This window comes from Barbus barbus, assembly GCF_936440315.1.
Source record: "Barbus barbus genome assembly, chromosome: 35".
Taxonomy (NCBI): Eukaryota; Metazoa; Chordata; class Actinopteri; order Cypriniformes; family Cyprinidae; genus Barbus; species Barbus barbus.
Window position 1 is genome coordinate 27,300,960 of NC_136763.1, and position 21,497 is coordinate 27,322,456.

The 21,497-nt window shown below is 38.9% G+C and overlaps 1 protein-coding gene across 8 annotated transcripts in view; it reads left to right on the forward strand.

Annotated features, from left to right (window-relative positions):
- The window catches only part of LOC306854663 (plasma membrane calcium-transporting ATPase 2), a gene marked incomplete at its 5' end in the record, with an annotated part of 93,280 nt that overhangs the window by 65,147 nt on the left and 6,636 nt on the right, over positions 1-21,497 (forward strand). For 6 of the 8 annotated variants that reach the window (XM_079392857.1, XM_079392854.1, XM_079392855.1 and 3 more), the window contains 10 exons: positions 2,040-2,281; positions 2,550-2,784; positions 6,377-6,556; positions 9,296-9,383; positions 11,503-11,609; positions 12,394-12,585; positions 14,608-14,821; positions 15,063-15,274; positions 16,345-16,452; positions 17,653-17,835. In XM_079392857.1, coding sequence (XP_079248983.1) covers positions 2,040-2,281; positions 2,550-2,784; positions 6,377-6,556; positions 9,296-9,383; positions 11,503-11,609; positions 12,394-12,585; positions 14,608-14,821; positions 15,063-15,274; positions 16,345-16,452; positions 17,653-17,835 — 1,761 coding nt within the window. Of the gene's footprint in view, positions 1-2,039; positions 2,282-2,549; positions 2,785-6,376; positions 6,557-9,295; positions 9,384-11,502; positions 11,610-12,393; positions 12,586-14,607; positions 14,822-15,062; positions 15,275-16,344; positions 16,453-17,652; positions 17,836-20,472; positions 20,560-21,497 lie in introns of all 8 variants that reach the window. The other 2 variants (XM_079392852.1, XM_079392853.1) reach the window with 1 other exon arrangement.

Below are 21,497 nucleotides of genomic sequence, written 5' to 3' on the forward strand. Positions count from 1 at the left end.
GGTTTCTTTTGGTAAGGACTTGGACCCAATACTAGTCTATATGCTGGAAAGAATACTGCCCTGTGAGACTTCTCTGCTATTTTGGGAGCAGTTTTTTCATCGTGCACATGACAAGGTGAAATATCTTGCTGTCTCGTGTTTGATAAGTTGTGACTCATTTTGGGCAAAGTCGTTTGTCTGGCTGCAGCCGCTCCATGTGGCTCAGGGTCTCTGCCAAAGTCTCTCTGCGATGCCTCAGGCTGCCACTCATTCATTTAAGCCAATCAGCTTTGGCAAAGAGCTCATCTCACGGTCTGGCACAGGGGCTGTCACTGTCTGTGTAGGTAACGCTGTGAAATCAAAGAGGTGCTATGAAAATGACCTTCTAGGGGACACAAGTGGGCGTCCGCGGCCCCTGCAGCGAGAAGGATAATAGATCGAGGGGCCGTGTGGAGCGCAGGAGCCGAACAGGGCCGTAAAGAGGAAGTAGTGCTGCCAGAGCATGTTTTGCCATATGCCGTGGTTCGTAGGAGTGCGTGCTGACCAGGGAGAAGACAGCTGTTCAGGAGAGATTTGTGTGCCAGCGCCTCTCTGAAGGGTGCTATGAAGTCCGCATAAAATGCATGAGCAGTCTTGAATGACCCAGGTGAGCAAACACGAGATACGTTTTTAATGTAATTTCTTCCCCTGAGGTACACTTAGTGAAGTTAGTAAAGTTCTTGTGGCAAAAACATAATTTAGCTTTAGTTATAATTCCGTTTTTCCACCCCCTGTCTACCTTGGGAATTAAATGGTCCAGTTTCGATTACCCAGTAGGCCATTGACGTGTAAACAAGCCAGTCACAGTCTGATGCCAGAAAGTTGTAAGACAAAAATCTAAATGTGTAACATGTACGCTGGCTTTGTTTGCTGAAATTTCTGAATTTCTCCATAGTTTACAGAAATTCCACTTCATTCACATTGTGAGTCATCTTGCATACGCCACATTGCAATGCAGCAGTGATGCATATTGGATCCTGCAGTAATGAGAAATGCTGGAAAAGTAAATTTAACTCACAATCAAAGTCTCTATGGGCATTTCAGTATTTCTTCTCATCAATAAATAAACAGATAATGAAATCTGATTCCCTGGAGTAATTCTAGCTGGGTAGTGTTTGCTGGATTTTTTCAAGCAAGCGGAGGACAATGAGATTGGAATTGGTTTTGTGGTCTGAAATTATTATGGACCTTTTGTTTCTTTTAAGCTTTTTCAGGCTTTCATACTGTATGTATATGCAGACACTTATTCTTTGAAAGACAATTTGGATCACATATAGATGTTTTAAGAGAAACATGCCCCTTTGTGGAGTGGGATTGCAGACAGGTTATTAAATACCAGTGATTGATAGCAGGAAAGACGCAGTGTTAAAGTTATGAAGACCCATCTTGCTCAGTACAGGTTCTGTTTTCTGTTGGACACAATGCATCTTGGGAGCATCAAGTAAGTTGTAAATGAAGGCAAGAAGGTAGAGGCCAATTGCAATTCAACATGCTTGAAAGATAGAAGACCAAGCTGACCTTAGTTAAAATATATTTTACAAGTTCACTTTGAACTCCCAGTGACAATGAGAGATTGCCATGCTTCAGAGTTTGAATGGAGTCCAAAAGGTGAATGTTAAGAATCGGCAGAAGATTAATACTTTAGTGTTTGAGATTTATAACAAACGTTAACCAGAATGACAGGAATATTAACACTGAGCTGCTGCGCAAAGCACTGTTTAAAAAAAAAGGACTTCTGTTCTGCTTCTGTTAGGCTTCCAAGCTGTTTATACTGCTGTGATGAATTGCAAAGAAACTTAAAATGACCTCAGCAAATTTACCGAAGGATTTATTGCACTCGATGCAGCATAGCCCACCATGAGTGCGGGTCGCTAAGCAACGGTTGCTGTTACCTGTAGACAGGTGGTCAGTTATACGACCCTTAATGATTGTCAGCATTCACAGAACAGAAAAGAGTTCACTATTTAGCTTGTTACCATGCAGCAGGTATCTAAATCCTCTCTGGCTTTCTTCCATTCCAGCCTCCAGATAAGGAAGGAGGTCTTCCCAAACAAGTGGGCAACAAAACCGAGTGCGGCCTGCTGGGCCTGGTCCTGGACCTGAAACGAGACTACCAGACCGTCCGGAATCAGATCCCAGAGGAGAAACTCTACAAGGTGTACACCTTCAACTCTGTGCGGAAGTCCATGAGCACCGTCATCAAGCTTCCAGATGGCAGCTTCAGAATGTACAGCAAAGGAGCATCCGAAATCGTCCTTAAAAAGTGAGCGCCTTTCATCTGCTTTCTGATGCTTCAGCTCTCGCACCTGCAATTTGTCATAAAAGTATTTTGGTGTCTCAAAAGCAGACGGAGGGACATTATGTTGAATTACTGTAGCTTCATGTGCCTGGAATCATTTAGATGTGCTCTTTACGGTATTACATAATGAAGAAATGTCCTCAGAAAGTCAGAAATTGCTGTAATGAAGGCAATGTGCATATCTCTGCAACCGTACGGCCTTGTTTTATTAATGTGAATGTGTCGGCTTCAGGTGTTCTCGCATTCTGAACGAGACGGGCGAACCCCGCATCTTCAGACCGAGGGACAGGGACGAGATGGTGAAGAAAGTAATCGAACCCATGGCCTGCGAAGGGCTCAGAACCATCTGCGTGGGCTACCGCGACTTTCCTGCAGACCCGGAGCCCAACTGGGAAGACGAGAACAACATTTTGACTGAGCTGACCGCAATATGTGTTGTTGGAATTGAGGATCCTGTCAGACCTGAGGTGAGCAATTTCTTCACAATTCATCATGTTGTATTTGACGATTTTAATTTTAATTTTTATATAATGTATTGCATCAGCAGAACATGCCTGGAATGTGACCTCTGCCTCATCATTTGTGACCCTGGACCACAAAAGCAGTCATAAGGGTCAATTTTTTGAAATTGAGATGTATAAATCATCTGAAAACTGATTAAATAATCTTCCATTGATGTATGGTTTGTTATGATAGGACAATATTTGGCTGAGATACAACTATTAGAAAATCTGGAATCTGAGGGAGCAAAAAATCACCTTTAAAGTTGTTCAAATGAAGTTCTTAGCAATGCATATTACTAATCAAAAATTAAGTTTTGATATATTTACGGTAGGAAATTTACTAAATGTCTTCATGGAACATGATCTTTAATTAATATCCTAATGATTTTTGTCATAAAAGAGAAATGTATAATTTTGATCCATACAATGTATTGTTATCTATTGCTACAAATATACCTGTGTTACTCATGACTGCTTTTGTGCTCCAGGGGGCGTATTACAGAAAGTTTCTTATCTTAGGTCTTAACTTAAGATATGATATGTTAAATGAGATTTTTCGCAAATTCCTATTACAGAAGCAAATCTTAACTTGATTTGGGATTCTTATCCTATCTTACAAAATAGTATCTTATCTCTAGTTAGGAAATCTTAAATGGCATAATCAAGCTCGACAATCCACTCTCAGGTCTGTTACGAACCAACCAACACTACTGATGAGGGAAACTAAATAATAGAAGCTACTTCACTTTGAAAATTGCCTTTTGCAAAAAAAGCGTAAGGCATTATTCACTTGCACTACACTACAGGTTGCAGTTCCTGTGCTAACTGTAATATGTTGTGCGGCAGTCTGTAATTAATTATAAGCGTTTTGTCATCAAAATATAACACATCTTCAGGGTCCTCCAATAGTCTTTCTACCATTAAACATCTTAGTTCTTCATTTTCAACTATTAATAAATGTCATACCATTGTCGGACAGCACAGTTGTAAGCGTTTTTTCCGTTAGCTTTCAAATCATTTTGAAGTTAGGACAGCTGTGGGGTTGTCCTAAAGTTAAGACAGTTTTTAGGGTTTTTTGTCAAGTTAGGAGGTTTCTGTAATACCCCTTTCCTATCTGTAGTTAAGATAAGCACTTAGGAAATGCTGTTCTGTAATAGCTTTTGTCCTAAATGTGGTCTTAACTGAAATTACCATGGTTACCAAACAGATAAGATAAGATTTTAAAGTTAGGATCTTTCTGTAATATGCCCCCAGGGTCACATTTGCTGATTTTGCTAATGATGTGCAAAGCCATGTATTTTCAACACTGACTGTTTGAACAACTAGTTTTAGCGTTTTCTGTCCCTGATTGGACACGTTCCTCAGAGGGAGCCTTTAATTCTGATGCATGATTATGTTTAAAAATCTGAAAAATCTGGTCTCATTGTTTTTGGTCTTAACACACCACCTTATTCCTATACATAATCTCAAAAATAACATTTCATGGAACTTTTAGACAAAATATAAAGTTTTGCTTGTGTAAATAACCTATAGTAGGCTTTAAATTGTTAAAAGCACAAGCAGAGTCTTTAAAATCTTTAAAACAGAGACACTGATGCTTTATTTAAGGACTAGAGATATGTCCTGTGCAAACTGTTTTAACAGCTGAAGCACTAAAACACTAGAAGCAAGAATCTAGATAAACTGAATCTGTGGAAGATCCCTAAAAACAAACCGAGACAACTACTAACATTTAAAGGTTTTGCAATCCAAGTCAATTCCTGGGTTTACACTTCACCTCATATGCAGTTGCTGTTAAAACACATTGCAAGGTGCTTTTGTGCAGCACTCACTGGCCCAGGTGCTCTGAGATTACAGGAAAATACTAGGAATTGGAGGAGGAGTTGCATCAGATAGGCTACACATGCAAGGATGTGAAAGAGAGGCATGCTTTAAAAACACGTCCTCAACTGATCGTACATCTTCATGCACAGGAACAGAAGAAGCATCTATACTGCTGCATTATTTAACCTCCTCCTTTTATCCCGCTGTTTCTTTGCTCTGACGTTCGTTCTCTGTCTCTGGAGCCACGCTCTGTAATTGTCAGTTTGTTGAAGGCTTCTTACAGAAAGGAACATATGCGATAAAACAGAAAAACAGCACGAATGGAGGAACATTCGTGAAGTTCTGACTGCAGAATCAACCTGCTGTTGTCCTTCTCTGGAACTGCAGAAATGCCATTTTGAATTGGTTTGTTTTATAGCATTTTGAAAACTCCAGCATTCTGTTGATGACACAGATTTGGAGTGTTTGATCTCAGAGTTCTGTTACGGGACACGTGAGCCATTCCTTTCCCTAATAAACAGCCGAAACCTAAGAATCCGTAAACAAATCCATTAGTCTTAAATGTCTAATGTTACCACGTCACCTTCCTTTGCCGTGGTGTTTTATTGATGAGGCTCTTCCTCTCCACCTGATGAGTTAAGTGAGACTGGGCTGTCTTTGCGTTTCTCAGAAATACTTGGACGTCTAGTCAAGCAGATATCATCTCTCGCTTTAGTGTCTAGACCGGCCCCCATTTCCATAACGTCTGTGATTGCGTCGGATTCACTCTTCTGCCAAGACCCTAGTGCAAAACAAGTGTGCGTCATGAAACGTTATCAAAAAGTATTTTAAATTGCACATGAAAAACATACCAATAGCTTGAAAATCCCTGAGACTGATTAACCCGCTGTATGTATGCCTTATTTTGTGCTCTATGAGGGTAAGTCGCACAAAAATGGTTTGCATTTCACCGAAAAATAAATTGAAATACGCAAATTATATGTAGCATAAACAAAATAAAACCTCTTTTTTAACTTGTTTTTTGCATAAACAAAATTTTTATTTTAGAAATAAAATTTAATATTTTATAATTTTTGTAAAACTCATTTTCTCCAAGTCTCATTACTGTAATAAGGATAAATATAATAATATATGTGTGTAGATATATATATGATTTTAATATAAAAAAGGAAGATTGAATAGATATAATTATTATAAATATAATGCTATGATGATTTGATTTAAAAAAAAATTATGTATGTTTGTATGGATGGATTTTTAGAGAAAAGGAAAGGGAAGTGGTGTGTGGCCAAGTATGGTGACCCATACTCTGAATTAGTGCTCTGCATTTAACCCATCCAAGTGTACACTCAGTAGTGAACACACACCCGGAGCAGTGGGCAGCCAATGCTGCGGCGCCCGGGGAGCAGTTGGGGGTTCGGTGCCTTGCTCAAGGGTTTCACCTCAGTCATGGTATTGAGGGTGGACTCTCTACCACTGCATAATTACCACAGGAGCCCTTTGGATTCCTCCTAATGAGCTCTCACTTGTTAACTGGAGCATCTGAAAGTGCCAGATTAGAGGAATCAGGAGAGCTGACCGAATCCTGTGAGTTTTGCGGTGGTGTTCTCATTTACTGCTGCAATGGGCTGCAGGCGTGGGCTTGTGGTTTCACAGAGGCCTCTGCGCTAACCCTTCCTCTGGAGCGAAACGGAGTGGAGCGAGGTGGATTAATGCAGTCCTGTGTCCGCAGGTGCCCGACGCCATCCTGAAATGCCAGCGTGCTGGAATCACTGTGCGTATGGTGACAGGAGACAACATCAACACGGCACGAGCCATCGCTATCAAATGTGGCATCATCCACCCTGGAGAAGACTTCCTGTGCATCGACGGGAAGGAGTTCAACAGGAGGATCAGGAATGAGAAGGGAGAGGTACAGTACTGCATACTTCGTACAGGACACTGAGTATACAGCAAATAGTATCAGCATTTGTGGCATAATATCGAGAAAATGAGTTTGACTTGTCCAGTGCAATAAAAGTTAAAATACTTTCAAAAATACTAAACATTTATATTAAAGACCCATGAAATGGCTTACAAGCAAAGTTTACTCTTCTGTGTTTACTCTGTTCCAAAGTTTGGGTTTGATAAATTTTTACAATTTAAAATAAATGTTTTCTATGTGAATAAATACACATTTCTGGCATGAAACTCTAGATGGCATAGACCGATAGGTTCTTATTCAATCTGACATAATCACATCATTATTCACAGCTGATTGGTTCTCTCCTGTATCAGTAGCCAATGAGCTCGCTGCTCAACATTCAAATACTCGGCTAGTATTTGCTGTAGCAGTTCAGTGCGCTTCAGAAACCCTCCACCTCCCCAGCTCCACCTGTATAGATCTGCTAAAGGGTTATTTCATATATGTTACATGTGCAGCAGCAGTATTTCCTACATGCTCTCAGCAGCATGTCTGCTGATATATTGGCAGTAGCTAGTCTCGGTTCTACTGCTATTCTGACCACACCAAACACATTAACATTGTCATGTACATTACTATGCTAAACTCTCAGAGAGTTGTCATGATTGCTTTGATTAAAGCTGTATTTTCAGCATCATTACTCCAGTCTTCAGTGTCACATGATCTTCAGAAATCATTCTAATATACTGATTTACTGCTCAACAAACATTTCTGATTAACATCAATGCTGAAAACAGTCATGCTGCCCAATATTTCTGGAAACTGTGATACATTTTATTTTCCAGGATTAATTAATGAACAGAAAGTTCAAAAGAACAGCATTTATTTGACAAGGATCGTTTTGCTGTTGTTTTGAACTTTCTCTATTTAATGCATTCTATAAATTATTTTTAAATAATAATAATAAACTTTCTGACCCCAAACTTTTAAACAGAACTACATTTCCATATGAAACCAATATGCTTTATTTATGTCAGATATGAAGCATGATTTGATGCATCCACAGTATCTGGTGGCAGCTGGTATTTTGGGAGTTGAACAGAAATCTGTTGTGCAGGATGAGTCAGCAGTGTTTTTCCTCTTTTTCTAGAAGAGAAAAACAGTGTCACATCACACATGGGTTGTATGCATTTTACTTTTGGTAAAGCCCAATGCTACTGCATAGCAAACTAGAGTTTGAAAGAATCATTCCTCATAGCGACATAGGCTGTTTTAATAAGTTAGGAGCTGTGAATGCTAGCAGGGTGTTAGAGTTGAACTTCATTAGTCAATAGATATGTGTAGCTCAGACAAACCATTCTCCTGACAGCTGCTCATCATGCGTTGCTAAGACCGTGATTCAGATCAAGACAGCAGCTCAAGTCCGTTTCAGCAGCGATGAAATCTCACCGTTTCCATTTGTTGCTGTTGGCTTTCAGGAAAAAGAAGTCACTGCTATCAGAGAACTTGGTAACACTTTAGAATACGGAACACTTATTCAATATTAACTATGACTTTTCCCTCAATAAACTCCTTATTTGCTGCTTATTAATAGTTAGTAAGGTAGTTGTTAAGTTTAGGTATTGGGTAGGATTAGGGATGTAGAATAAGGCATTAATATATGCTTAATTACTACTAATAAATAGCTAATATTCTAGTAATAGGCATGCTAATAAGCAACTAGTTAAGAAACCCTAAAATAAAGGTGTTACCGAGATTTTTTGGTATTTCTTGGTATACAAGGTCCTAAGCATTTTACTCATTACAATGGTGATCTTGTGCAAGTTACACATACACATTTGGTTGAGTAGGGTCACGAAATACATTTATGTTGACCTCAAAATAAACACATTTTTAAGATTTTGAAAAGTCTAAAAAAAGGAAAAACATAGTAGAGATATTTAGGAGATTGCACTATTTCTGTGGAACATGGATCATCAGGTTACTGAAATTGTTGAATTGTTTGATGGGAGGATATGAGAGATGCGTCACAATGATTATAATAGGATCTGTCAACGTCTAGAGACTGGAAGTTATTTCTTCTACATTGCTAAAAATCAATGTTTTCTCTGCTGGTTTGAAATGGGTCTTCTACATTATTTATAACATGTCTACGTTTTATGAAGTCTGTAACTATCTGTAAATCAGTGCTTTCAGCAAACCTCACCCACAGACATTACAGTAGATCAGTAAGCTGCACATTTCTGCTTTTAAAGCCTTAGGAATGTAGACGTTCATTGAAAGAGCATTACACATGATTTTTGCATTAACGAACGAGCTGAGATGATTGTCCAAAGCATTGCTTCATATAACTGTCTGTACTCTGAACATTTATGGTTTTTTTTATGATGTGATTACATTAGTCGCATGTGTACTCTCTGCTGGCAATGCACTGCTGTTATTGATGTGGACAGTTATTGAACACATTTGAGAGCTGGCCATTCTAACAAACACCCCATGTGTGAATGATGGACGCCGTGTGATTTAATACACAGTCAAATCATTTATATGTAAATGCAATGTCTTTTCTGATGAATGTTTACACTCATTACAACAAGAAAGCTATCTCAGAGCCGGATTAGATTTTTTCACGTTATATACTCGTGGCTGTTTACTGGATTCCATCAGACGGGTGTATATTCAGTTTTTGGCAGCTGTAATGAGCATCTTTGTCGTGATGGATGGATGACTGTCTCATGTCTCTGGCAGGTTGAGCAGGAGCGCATTGATAAAGTGTGGCCTAAACTGCGAGTGCTTGCCAGATCCTCTCCGACGGACAAACACACGCTGGTCAAAGGTGAGGACACCTGCATGAGACACTGGACACCAAACCACAGACTTACAGTGTCATCAGAACCAAAGACATCACTTAAACAAGCACTGCTTTCTTCACATATTTACATATTTCCTTGAAAGTTGTGAAGGGACATATCTGGAGACCTGAAGATCACACAAAAATTATTATTATTATTAGAACATCCACTGTACAAAAATGTTGAAGTTTCGAATATATTTTACAAGAAAATACTATGAAATTGTTTATATATAACCACATTTAAATGGAGATTGTGATCTAAAACTATTACAAAACATGTCAAATGATCTGATGAACAGATGATCGAGCTGCTAGTCATATTTGAGTTCCTGTCCATTTACACACAGCAGCAGAGTGTGTTAGTAAAGCGCTCTGGAATCAGATCTGTGTTACATAAGACTGAACATCATGGCTGAAGTTACAGGATAATTAACATACTGTAAGTAAATGTTGCGCTGTAATTACATCACTAGTGTATTTAATTAGTTATTTCCAGGAGTTATTGCTTGATTGTCCCTGATGTTTTGCTATCACATAGCTTTAATGCTGGCTACATATGGCTGTTCATTATTAGTGTTAAATGAGTCATTCCAGTAAAGGAGTAGCATTTGTGTCCACAACATTTGATGGAGTGCACTAAACACACAATTCTGCTGTTAAGTAATTTGCAAGCTTGAATATATACATTTAAACTTAATTTCTTGCTTATTTAATTATATATATATATATATATATATATATATATATATATATATATATATATATATATATATATAATTACAAATAAATTATAAATATATAAAATAATATTAATAATTATTATTAATACTGCACACACATACAGAGCTGGGTAGATTACTTACAAAGTGGAGTCCATTACTGATTCTAAATTACATGACAAAAATTGTAGTTAGTAACATAATCCATTACATTACACATTTTAGGTAATATAATCAGACTACTTTTGGATTACTTTGAGGTTACTTGTTACCTAAAGGCTGGAATACACTACACGACTTCTAAAATCTGAACAGATTATTATCACATTGATTTAAATAGGATAATACTATACTATACTGATATTAAAATGCCAAAAAAGTATATATAAATATATATTCCATTCATTGTTATAAACAACATAAAATAAATTAAGCATTAGATTTCAGGGTTTCCCAAACTGGGGTTTGTGAGTTTAATGAAAAGCTAATCATTTATTAAGTGATAAAAATGTTTAATTAAAATAACATCAATCAAAAAAAAAGAAGAAAGAAACATACTAAAAATGAAATATTTTGTATACCTGTGTGTCATGTAGGCATTTTAGAAAGGAAAATGCAAAAGATTAAGGAGAATCAATAAATTATGAATAATTTCTTGCTACTGTGGGAATGTATGTAATCAAGTAATCAATGAAACATGTAACTGTAGTCTGATTACAAGCATTTTGAAATGTGATTTTCTCTAATTAAAAGTACTTAATTTTTGGAATCTGATACCATTTCTAAAAATTAAGTACTTTTAATACAATAATAAGTACTTTTTAATACATACATACACTCACACACTCACACACACACACACACACACACACACACATGTTGGTTTTTGTGGTTTATGGGGACTCTCCATAGGCGTAATGGTTTTTATACTGAACAAACTGTGTGTGCTATTGCCCTACACCAACCCTACACCTAAACTTAGTCCTCACAGGAGACTTTGTGCATTTTTAGATTTTCAAAAAAACACCATTTAGTATGTTTTTTAAGCCTTTTGAATTACGGGGACATAGGCAGTGTCCTCATAAACCACCTTCATATTGTAATACCTCTGTCATACCCATGTCATTATACAAATTTGTGTCCTCATAAACCACATAAACATGCACACACATATATAAATATATATGTGTGTGTATGTATGTATATGTAGATAGATAGATAGATAGATAGATAGATAGATAGATAGATAGATAGATAGATAGATATAATTATTAATTATTACTAATTGTGATTATATTGTAAATAACTCTTCTTATTGCACAATGCAATTTGAGAAAGACAGTTACAGAATGACTCAATATTGTGTGATCTTCTTCTGTCAGGTATTATTGACAGCACTCTGGTGGACCAGCGGCAGGTGGTTGCTGTAACTGGTGATGGAACCAACGATGGCCCGGCCCTCAAGAAGGCAGATGTCGGTTTTGCCATGGTGAGAACCGATCGAACCGCATCTTAATTCCAGTCTCAGAGCTGCTCAAACACAGGCTGTCCTCATTTCAGCAGCACAATATAACGCAGGCCCAGAGCGCCCCCTAGTGTGAGCCGGTGCCTCTTACTCCTGTTTTTTGACATCTGTCTGTTGACTTGCATGAGATAAAATCAGCTTGTGTCAGCACCGCCCTGCCAGTTCTATTTTCATAAGTTCAGCCGTGTCGGAGGAGAGCATATTCTTGTGTTCCTGCTCATCAAACTGACACCAGCTGCCTGCGGGCGGCTTCCTCTCTGTGGTATTTACCATGATTTTACTGTCAGACGTGTCTTAAGGGAGAACAGTCCCTCAGGCTAGTCTTTAAAAAAACACAAACACAGTGTGAGCAGAAACAAACTCTCTACCCAGACACCAACAAGATTTTACTATTTATGACCACTTACTGTCCACATGAGGGTGTGATCCCACTTCAGTCTGGTTTAACTCAAACGGAACATGAAAGTGATTACATGTCATTAAAATAATGTCAACAATGCAAACAAAGTGCTTAAAAGGTCCTATAATGTTTTATTCATGTAAAATATAATTTCTTTCTTTCTGTTTTTGTTTACTTTTGATTTTACGAGGTTTTATGAAGTGTAATTTTAGTAATACATAATGTATATGGTTCTGCTTATGCCGATCACGGTGATTTTAATGAATGAATAAATGATTTAGATTTTATGGACATTTTTGGCACTTGATGCATTTTGAAGCAAAGGATTGATGTGGAATGTCTTGACAGGGAATTGCAGGGACAGATGTGGCCAAAGAGGCGTCTGACATCATCCTGACAGATGATAACTTCTCCAGCATCGTGAAGGCCGTGATGTGGGGACGCAACGTCTACGACAGCATCTCGAAGTTCCTCCAGTTCCAGCTGACCGTTAACGTGGTGGCTGTGATCGTTGCCTTTACCGGAGCCTGTATTACCCAGGTTTGTGCCTCTGTGTTCACACACAGGTGCTCACAGTGAGCCTTTAAATGAGCATTCACTGTATTGCTGAGTGTGCAGTGCTGTTTGCTAAAGCACCTGGCATGAGCGATTCGAGCAAGCCTCTAAACTTGAGTAATAAACTTCAGCATGTGTTCAAACGTTTGGGGTCGGTAAAATGTGTACTATTTTCAAGGACGCATTACATTTATCAAAAGTGACAGTAAAGACATCATTAAAATTTCAAATAAATGCTGTTCAAATAAACATTCTGTTCAAAGAATCCTGAATTCCACAAAAACAAACTTGTGAAATGGTTGTTGATCAGTAAATCAGTATATTAGAATGATTTCTGAAGATCATGTGACACTGAAGACTGGAGTAATGATGCTGAAAATACAGCTTTGATCACAGAAATAAATTACACTTTAACACATATTCACATAGAAAACAGCTATTTTCAATTCTAATAATATTTCACAATATTACTGTTTTTACTGTATTTTGGATCAAATAAATGCAGCTCTTCTATCAAAAACTTACTGACTCTGAACCTTTGAAGGGAAGTCGTGGCCTAATGGTTAGAGAGTCGGACTCGTAATCCAAAGGTTGTGGGTTCGAGTCTCGGGCGGGCAGGAATTGTAGGTGGGGGGAGTGAATGTCCAGCGCTCTCTCCACCCTCAATACCACGACTGAGGTGCCCTTGAGCAAGGCACCGAACCCCCAACTGCTCCCCGGGCGCTGCAGCATAAATGGCTGCCCACTGCTCCGGGTGTGTGTTCACGGTGTGTGTGTGTTCACTGCTGTGTGTGTGCATGTTGGATGGGTTAAATGCAGAGCACGAATTCCGAGTATGGGTCACCATACTTGGCTGAATGTCAATGTCACTTCACCTTTGAACTGCAGTATAACTCATCCAGCACCGTTTGTGTTAAGGGCATGAATAATCCATCAAAGCATCTCACTTTTTTACCTGACAGTTGATAAAGCAGGTGAAAGATTCCACAGATTTACATTAAAAGGAGGGACCTGAGCCATATCTAGAGACCAGATCACAGAGACTTGAGGGTGGAATCAGAACACCTTAGCAACCTCATACTAACGCCCTGGCAACCATCCAACACACTAGCATTGTAGCAGTGAGTTTTGTACAGGCCTCTCACATTTTCTTCATGAAATACACAAAACTAGTTACTAATTTAAAACCACAGCTATCATATACGAGATGTCTCGAGTATACACACACACACACACACACTCATAAATAACCCTCTAACTCTTGCACTCTATTCGATTTCTATTGTACTTTTAAAAAATGACCATCTAACACTAGCATTCTCTATTCTTTTTCTAATCATTTGACTTGTTTTATTTTTATTTAAAAAAAAGACCCTATAACCATTTCCTGTTCTTTTTCTATTCTAACTACTTGTTTTCTTTTTATTTATATACTTGATATAGTATTGCGTATCGTGTTAGGCTAACCTAGACTTGTCACAGCACATATTATTGTTTTTTTTTTTGTTGGTTTTGTTTGCTTCTGTTGTCTTCATTTTAAGGCGCTTTGGATAAAAGCATCTGCTAAATGATTAAATGTAAATGTCTTTTATGAGATGATAGATCCGACCTACTATGAAATCTCAAATTAGACTGCGCAGAGACATGTGGTAATGGCAAAGAATCCATATTAGATTACTAGGCCAAGGCCAAAGACTTCATCCCTGTGATCTAAAATAACATTGTTTAATTTCCTAGAGGATCTCTGACCTAATAAATGATGCAGCACTTCTGAGAGAAAGAGGCTAGACTGTGTGAAGTTACCGTCATGAGAAATGAACATCCAGAGAGCTTTAGATGAACGACGGCACTCAATCGTGCACTGAGTTAATGAGTTTCATGGTTTTCTTAAACTTTTGATACAAAAGGACAATGCTAGTATAAGATCTAGCTCAGTTCAGCATGTTTTATTGGTCTCATGAGTTGTGATGAGAAAGTCCAGTTTAACCAGACTGTTTCTTCTTCCAGGATTCTCCTCTGAAAGCTGTGCAGATGTTGTGGGTAAACCTGATCATGGACACGTTTGCATCTCTGGCGCTGGCCACTGAACCGCCCACCGAGTCTCTGTTGATGAGGAAACCCTACGGCCGAAACAAACCCCTGATCTCCAGCACCATGACCAAGAACATCATGGGCCATGCCGTGTTCCAGCTCATCATCATCTTCACGCTGCTGTTTGCGGGTATATATCAGTCATTTTGCTTATCTAGTAAAAGTATCTTGATTTAAGAATTTTTTGATATTTTGACTAGAAACAAGACAAAAATACTAAAAAAGATTCATTTAATTTCATTTATAATGCATTATACCCTTTAATAACCCTTTATAATGCATCATACACAAAGGCTGTAAGTAAAGTGTTACCGAAACATCTTATCCATGTAGGATCTTCAGAGCTGTCTTATGCTGTGTTTGTGATCCAGGTGAGCAGATCTTTGACATTGACAGTGGCAGGAACGCGCCTCTGCATTCTCCTCCATCTGAGCACTACACCATCATCTTCAACACCTTCGTCATGATGCAGCTCTTCAACGAGATCAATGCACGCAAAATCCACGGAGAGAGGAACGTGTTTGATGGCATTTTCAGAAATCCCATCTTCTGCTCCATCGTTCTGGGCACTTTCGCCATTCAGGTACCACAAAATAGAAAGTTGGACAGAGGTATGTTTCCCAGCGGTGTGTTTTGGAGCTCCGCTCAGAAGCACAGTTTGTAGTTAGTATGACATGTGGACTTGAGCATGCTCTTTGGGAAAATAACAAGCCAGCATGCAGAACGATCTGTTTTTGTCATTCCATATGTAATTATACAAATATACAAATGCAACCGTCTGATTTAATTTGCTGATGATCTACTACTGTTACGGGTGCTATGCTATAAAAGCGCACGACGAAGGAAGGTTTCAAATAATAGTCTTTTAATAACAATTCTCAGAAGAAACAAAGGAAATCCAGGAGCATGGGTTAGCAAAACACATAAAGCAAACGATAGCGGACCAGGGAACAGGGGAGAACTCAGGCTTTAAATGCTAAACACAATCAAGGAGGAACAAAAACAGGTGTGGAGCTAATTAACTAATAACCATGGAAACAAACTAGGTAGGTTGACGGAGACATAACTAAATTAAAACAGATCATGACCGTGACAACTACAGTAGAGCAATATTACATCACATTACATCATTGAATATATATGTGACCCTGAACCACAAAACCAGTCTTAAGTGTACATTTTTCAAAATTGAGATTTATACATCACATGAAAGCTGAATAAATAATCTCTCCATTGATGTATGGTTTGTTATGATAGGACAATATTTGGCAGAGATACAACTATTTGAAAATCTGGAATCTGAGGGTGCAAAATGCATATTACTAATCAAAAGTTAAGTTTTGATATATTAACGGTAGGAAATTTACAAAATCTTTGTGGAACATGATCTTTACTTAATATCCTAATGGTTTTTAGCATAAAAGAGAAATGTATAATTTTGACCCATACAATGTATTGTTGGCTATTGCTACAAATATACCCGTGTTACTCATGACTGCTTTTGTGCTTCAGGGTCACATATATATTGTGACATGGTTATGTTTCAGTCTTCATTAAAAGGTTCTGCATGATTTGAAAGGAGTGTAGTTATAAATATAATGCACCCAGAACATCTGTAGGACCTTATGTTTCCATTTTGACATTTAATTTCAGATCGTGATTGTTCAGTTTGGAGGGAAACCGTTCAGTTGTTCTCCTCTGGACCTGGAGAAGTGGATGTGGTGTGTGTTCCTGGGGTTGGGAGAGCTGGTCTGGGGACAGGTATTGCAACTATTTTCATTCTCATTTCATAAAATGTCTTCATTAACAGGATAGCTCACATTATCATTCTGTCATTACTCTCACTTATGTTGTTCCAAACCTGGGTCACACTTTATATTAGGTGGCCTTAACAACTATGCACTTACATCAAAAAATAAGTACAAAGTACTTATTGTATCGCAAAACACTTTTGCTGCTATTGGGGTGGGATATGGGTGAGGTTAGGGACAGGTTTGGAGGTATGGGTAGGTTTAAGGGTGGGTTAAGGTGTAAGGGATGGGTCAACAGAGTAATTATAAATGTAATTACTGACATTAATTACAGATGTAACTACATTTAGGTATTTAAAAAATATAAGTACAATGTAAAAACATGTATGTACATAATAAGTGCATTGTATCAAATGATTAATTAAAATGTAAGTAGTAGTTAAGGCCACCTAATATAAAGTGGGACCCAAACCTGTGTCTGTATGACTTTCTTTCTTCCACTTTGGTTTTGAAATGTATCTCAAGGTTTTTTTTTCTTTCTTTTTTTTAAATGTTGTCTTGTAACCTCTTGATATTTATTATATGGGCAAAAACAGTTATACATTCAATTGAAATATCTTATTTGTGTTCTACTGAAAAAAAAATGGAACAACATGAAAGAGAGTAAATGATGAGAGAATGCTCATTTTTGGGTGAATCTTTGATCACTGCAGAATTTTAAAATAAATGCAATTTACCATTGGCTAGTATGGTCTTTTGTCAATGTTGAGAGGCTGACAGATTGCTTTGCTGAATCAGTTCTGAAGAACATAAAGTTGATTTTAGTATAATTTAATTGGGAATATTTTCAAAATACACAGCATAAATGGCACACCAGGGTTACAGCCAAAATATCGCCATTTTTCATAGATGAAATCAAAAAATTCCTTCGAAGATTTTCAGATTTTTCATGGACGAAAAATAGTAACATGGAAAACTCACTGTTTGGTCAGTGTCTATATGAAGGAATTGTGAGTAATATACTGTGTGTATCTCATTGATAGTTGTGAACAGTATCTGCCAGCATACTATACAGCTGTCCTAATGTTCTACAAACAGTACACTGGGCTTGTTCCTCACCTGGATCTTTGAGGATGGAGCTCTGAAATGGCTCTGTTTTGTGTGCTATCATGTTCTAATTTCCATACACGTGTGTCATGCTCTGGGTCAGGTTATCTCAACGATCCCAAACAGCAAGCTGAGGTTCCTCAAAGGGGCTGGTCAGCTGTCGCAGAAGGATGAAATGCCCGAGGAGGACCAGAACGAGGACCAGGAGGAGATCGATCATGCTGAGAGGGAGCTGCGGCGAGGGCAGATCCTCTGGTTCAGAGGCCTCAACAGAATCCAGACTCAGGTTAGAACCTCTGACAGTCTTTGGGAAGCTATGGCTGCTTGAAATATTCAGCATGAATTCTGCACTGAAATGGCATCTGTAGGAAGTTACCATACTTATGCTGGTACATCAATTGTGTTTGTAATTATGTACTTGAGATTCACCATCTGCACGGCTGGCAGTGTGTTTTACGGCCAGATTTAGAACAGTGCGGAGGTTGAACCACAGCTCGGCTCTGCCAAATGCCATTACTGGCACAAACATCAGCGCTGATCGCAAGACTTCAGTACTGTTGCATTAATCATGGGCTGTCAGTACACCTTTCATCAAAAACACTTTTATATTCCAATTCATTTATTGAATAGCGTTTTGCATAATTGGATAAAACTTAAGTACAATTCTGGGTGCTGTAAATTTTAGGAACAACATGATTGCATTTCTAAAACCGTTCCTACACTGGAAACGTTGAAACTGTAGTCATGAAATAGATCAGATACTGCAGTACATTGCAGAGCACACTGCACAGAATACTGTAAAGTGCTTGACCTGACACTCCAGTCCAAGTGTGGGTTCTAGTGTGAACTGGAAGTAATGTAGAATCTATTTTTTTCTTGTCAGACGTTAATACATTGTTACTCAAATGGTAATAAAGCATTTATTTCAAATGCAATAACTACACATGTGTCTTTTTGAAACATTTATTGTTGCATAATCAAGTCAAGTCAATTCTGCTTTATTGTCAATTCTTCCAGTTAACATTAAACACGTTAAAATACAGATAAATACACTTTAAACATATACAACTATACAGATATACAAATGAGGACATTGTAGAAAAATAAAGAAATAGATAGATAAAGTGGCATAAGGCATATGGCAGATAGAGTGCAAACCAGTTAAATAAAAACAAAACTGTGCAGATATATGTGTATATGTATAGAGTGAATATATATAGTGCAAGAGGAGCTTATCAGCCTGAGGACATTGTAGAAAAAAAAGAGAGATAGATAAATCCTCTCTGATGCAGCAGACTGAAGAAGCTGTGTGTCGGGTGGGTGGGATCACCTGCAATGCGGAGGGCTCTGCGGGTGAGACGGGTGCTGTAAATGTCCTGGAGGGAGGGGAGAGAGACACCAACGATCTTCTCAGCTGATCTCACTATGCGCTGAAGTGACTTGCGGCAGGATGCGTTGAAAGCGCCATACCACACAGTGATGCAGCTGGTTAGGATGCTCTCGATGGTGCTTCTGTAGAAGGTGCACATGAGAGAGCCAATCTCTCTTCAGAGAGAGATTGTTGTCACTGCACCACCCGGCCAGGCGGCTCACCTCGCTCCTGTAGTTTGACTCATCTCTGTTGCTAATGGGACCCACCACAGTCGTGTCATCCGCAAACTTAATGAACAGGTTAGAGTTGTGTGATGGTGTGCAGTCATGGGTCAGCAGAGTGAAGAGGAGGGGGCTCAGCACACATCCTTGGGGGGTCCCAGTGTGATGGTGCTGGATGTGTTAATGCCGACCCGTACTGCTTGAGGTCTCCCGGTCAGGAAGTCCAACAGCCAGTTGCACAGAGAGGTGTTGAGCTCCAGCTGGACCAATTTGTGAGTGAGCTGTTGAGGGATGATCAATGGCTACTCAAATACTACTTTTAACAGATGGTAAGTAGTAGAATTACCAGAATACATTCCACAGCACTCTATTGCAAATATAGTCTTGCAATGGTTAGTGTCTAAGTTAGAACTACTTTTTCACTGAGCAAAGCCAATATGTTTACATTGCCCCCTCCCCGACTCAGATCATTCATACGGCATTCCTGCGATAATATTTCACTCCAGTCTAAAATCATGTCCTTAAGCAATATCACAATCATAAGCACGTTGTTGTTCTGAATAGCATCACGGCAGTGATTTGGGCATGAGGCCTGATATTCAGACCAACAGCACCGTTGTGAGTGTCATGATGGTTTTATACAACAGTTCAATGACTTTTGAGACAAAGTTCTCCAGTTTATTACATTGTTGAAAACAGTCTCAACCATCTTGTCATTAAGCAACACAGAGACTGGTAAGCAACACAGAGACTGGATTGGTGTATATGAGTGGAGTGACAGAGATTTCCCTTACCTGCCCAAAGACTTTTGTAACTCCACTGTTAAAGCTCCACTGCTTCTCTGTCCTGGCAAAATCGCATAACAGCACTCACATACTCTGATCTGGAATGCTATGAACACAGACAAGCAACGAACAGAGAAAAACTTCCCATATTCTAAATATCTGCAGAATGCCGTCTGTCCAATCAGATTAGAGGAGCAACACTAACTGTTGTATAATGCACCGCATGCGACAGAGTTTTGGTAGTATCATGCAGATCATTTATGGAGAATTGCTGTGGCCTGTTGTTTGTCATGTGATATGATAACAGTGCTCTTCTAGGCGTAATGATGCAGTCCTGCGGCAAGGCCCTTGAGGGTCTCTGGGCGTTCATCATGACCGCTGTCAAAGCTGCAGCAGCGGGGAGGAGGACTCTTCTAAAGCCATCAAAGCCTCAGTGCTAATTTCAGATGAAGTGTTTAATGTGTGATGAGGGCCTGTCATAGTCTTCTAAACCATGTCCATGTGATGAAGCATTGCTCCATGTATTTCTCTCCCCCTTCCTGCAGATCGAGGTAGTGAACACGTTCAAGAGCGGGACTTCCTTTCAGGGGGCTCTGAGACGCCAGTCCTCCACCACCAGTCAAAATCAGGATGTAACCAATGTTTCTAGTCCTAGTCATGTGTCCTTGTGCAATGCTCTTTCCTCTCCTACCAGCACTGCTGCTGCTCCCTCTGGGCGTGAGTGACACTCTTCTTTGGGTGTTTGTCAGGGATGCCCTTGGACTTCAGACCTGAAGTGGGCCAATGATAACGAAACCAAAAAATGACTCGATGCAAAGAGATTTGAACTCTTTTTAAAACAGCTATGTCCCTGTTGAAAAAAACAGCATATGCTGTTAGGTATGTTTTGAAGCATGGCTGCTGGTTTGAGCTGGTCCTTAGTTGGTCATGAGCTGGTCCTAAGGACCAGCTTAATCAAACGCAAACCAGCTACTATGCTTCAAAACATACCTAACCAGCATATGTTGGTCTTTTCAACAGGGGTATCACAAATCTGGAGCCAGAACATTGCGAAATATGAGTTGCGGCCCCTACCTAAAGTGCAAAGTATTACATTTCAGACTGAACACTGAACAGTAAACATTATGAAAAAGGCATCACAGCTGCTTCCCCTCTGCAGCAGAGATTCTAGAAAGGAGCTCTGTTCCGTAATCTGTTGCATATATAATGCTGCATTAAACTTATGTGAGGGTTACCATAATTACGAGACAACAGCTACTCAAGCTGTTCATATTCTCTGAGTCAGAAATTATTTGTTTCTATGGCAACACCAAAATGGATCCATGTACAGCTTTATTATTGACAACAAATTCCTTAAAGGGGACATCGGATGAAAAATTCACTTTATGTTGTATTTGCATATAAATGTGTCTTAGCAGTGTGTGGACACAACCACCCTACAATGATAAAAATCCATTCACTTTTTTTTTTAATCCCCCAGAAACCTAAACAGTCTCAATTATCAAGCCGTTTTGATTTTCTGAGCAGTATGATGTCATACTGCTCAGGCCCCACCCACGGCCACTGACAA